Source organism: Silurus meridionalis, chromosome 24, assembly GCF_014805685.1.
Source record: "Silurus meridionalis isolate SWU-2019-XX chromosome 24, ASM1480568v1, whole genome shotgun sequence".
In the NCBI taxonomy this organism is placed as follows: Eukaryota; Metazoa; Chordata; class Actinopteri; order Siluriformes; family Siluridae; genus Silurus; species Silurus meridionalis.
Window position 1 is genome coordinate 999,706 of NC_060907.1, and position 2,991 is coordinate 1,002,696.

General features: G+C 38.7%; 1 protein-coding gene across 1 annotated transcript in view; it reads left to right on the forward strand.

Annotated features, from left to right (window-relative positions):
* The first annotated feature begins 228 nt into the window (after positions 1 to 228).
* LOC124378508 (calmodulin-regulated spectrin-associated protein 3) overlaps positions 229 to 2,991 on the forward strand; it is a 17,711-nt gene continuing 14,948 nt past the window's right edge. Inside the window, 1 exon segment of the mRNA XM_046838202.1 lies at positions 229 to 529. Coding sequence (XP_046694158.1) covers positions 421 to 529 — 109 coding nt within the window. The 5' untranslated portion in view covers positions 229 to 420.

The following is a 2,991-nucleotide window of genomic DNA, read 5'->3' on the forward strand; positions in this document are numbered from 1 at the left end:
TTTACTTTATTGAACACATTTAAAGATAGAGATAATAATAATAATAATAATAATAATAATAATAATAATAATAATAATAATATTCCGTAAGGATTTGAATGAAATAACAGGTTTCTTAATAAAGATCTCATTTGATTGGTTTGGTGTGAGGATGCTGCGAGGCCACGCCCCCCCTCCACGCCATTGGAGGATGTGTTTGATTAACGTGTGTGTGTGTGTGTGTGTGTGTGTGTGTGTGTGAGAGAGAGAGAGAGAGAGGATGGAGAGGGAACAATAAAAAGAGAAGATCTGGCTGCGGTTTGGTTTCAGCTCAGATGAATGAATGATGCAGATGAATAATTGTCTGGGACGAGATTAGAATAATAATTAGAATTGTTCCTTGTGGTTATTTTTGTCCTGTTTGGGGAACATCTCTCGGCTATGGTGGACTCGGTGCCGGAGATCAGGCCGCTGGAGCGCTATGAGCCGAGCCGAGCCCGAACCTGCGCCAGTCTCCACTGGATCCTCACCAAGGCGTTCGGCTCCTCAGGTCAGATTCGGCTTCTTTATTCTTCATCATCATCATCATCATCATCATCATCATTGTTTTATAGCAGAACGTATCTGTGGCCTCACCATTGTTATTTATTTATTTATTTTAATTCTAACGCAGGCGCGCGGGTGTCACTTGGTAACTACAGCAGCTCGAGTCGACTCAGATTTATAAAGAGTCGATTCAGCAGGAGCATTTCCTCCATTCCCAGTCTCACCTTAAATCTAACATAAACACACTCAGGGATAAACTGGCGTGCACCCATGTTAAACAGGTCCACCTTCAGTACCTTCAGTACCTTCAGTACCTTCATACCCTTGTCACCTTTACACCTTCAGTACCTCGGCTCTGAAATCTAATTATGGCCCAAATCCATTATAATAAAGGTTGATGATGTCATCAGTCTTTAAACACCAGATCCACCAGAGCTTCATCTAACCTCATACACAGTCTCAGTGTAAACACACAGTACAGGTAGAGAGCAGGTAGCAGGAGCTCAGAGAGGAGGACTACAGTGTGGTCTTTCATTACTGAGAGTTTCTCTGGAGAGGTCTGAGTCTGTATCACACTGTTCATCTGGAATATCCTGAGGGGTAATATCATTCAAATCTTAATTATAATAATAATAATAATATTATAATAATAATAATAATAATAATAATTATAATAATAATATTAACATTAATAATATTAATAATAATATTTATAATAATAATAATAATAATAATAATAATAATAATAATAGTAATAATAATAATATAATAATAATAATTATTATTATTATTATAACAATCATCATCTATAATGATTATTATTAGCAGTAGTATGAAATGATTAATAGTTAGTATAAACAGTGAAAATATTTGTTTATTCTGTCTAATCAGATAAATCAGTAGCATCAGCTGGACTTATTCAATTTGAAGAAAGCTTAGGAGTCGACTCGCAATTCGGCTCACAATGCTCGAATCGGAGAACCGAATCCTTTTTCTACCGAGTTTTCTGAATCAGCAGGAGGAGAATCAGGACAGAGAGCAGGTTAGAATTCTTTTCTGTAGGACATCGAGGTGAACTCCAACATCTTCTACATTCATCTGATCTCTGATAATAACAAACAAAATTATATAATAATAATTCAAAAAAATATTATAATTATTATCATTATGATGATTATTAGTGTTATTTAGTTGTTTATTATAGCGCCGGCTGCTGTAGGCTCGAGCCCAAACCTCTCCTCATGTTCACTACACACTAGGGTGTGACGTCACGCTGTAACGCACCCTACCTAGTGCACTAGATGATGAGCAGTGTGTGGGATTGGGACAGAGCCCGGAGCAGTGAAGGGCGGTGCCCTCTCTCTCTCTCTCTCTCTCTCTCTCTCTCTCTGTCTCTCTCTGTCTGTCTCTCTCTGTCTCTCTGTCTCTCTCTCTCTGTCTGTCTCTCTCTCTGTCTCTCTCTCTCTCTCTCTCTCACACACACACACACACACACACACACACACACACACAGTCTCTGATGAAAGAAACCAAATGAGCACGTGCATTTATTTTAATGGGCTTCATCAGTGTGAGGTGCACAGCTCAGTCACTGAGAGTGTGTGTGTGTGTGTGTGTGTGTGGTGAGAGAGAGTATAATTGTAGTGTGTTGGCAATTTGATGGACATGCATGCGAGAGAAAAATCCAAAAAATATCTGATAAAAGTTTATTAGTGTATTTCACCCCAAGACCTTCAGTGATGTTCTGCCTGAATCAGTTCTTCTCCTAATCCCATCATTGTTTTCATTTGTTCAGTAATTTATTTACAGTATCACACTGACCCACTATTCGGGATGCTAAACATTTTTGCTGCTCTGTTCAGTAAAATGGGATAAAATTATATTTTTCTAGCTGATATGGACATAATGTCCCCCTCCCACTGTATCAATATAAACTAGAGATAAAGTAATGTATATATCGTTATTTATTGTATTTACAAACCCGATTCCAAAAAAGTTGGGACAGCAATAAGAGGTTGGAAAAGTGAAATGTACATATAAGGAACAGCTGGAGGAGCAATCTGCAACTTATTAGATCAACTGGCAACATGATTGTGTATAAAAAGAGTCTCTCAGAGTGGCAGTGTCTCTCAGAAGTCAAGATGAGCAGAGGATCACCAGTTCCCTCAATGCTGCGGTGAAAAATAGTGAAGCAACATCAGAACGGAGTTTCTCAGAGAAAAACTGCAGAGTTTGAAGTTCTCATCATCTACAGTGCATCATATCATCCAAAGATTCAGAGAATCTGTAACAATCTCTGTGTGTAAGGGTGAAGGCTGGAAAACCATACTGGATGCCTGTGATCTTCAGGCCCTTAGACGCCACTGCATCACATACAGGAATGCTACTGTAATGGAAATCACAACATGGGCTCAGGAATACTTCCAGAAAACATTGTTGGTGAACACAATCCACCGTGCCATTCGC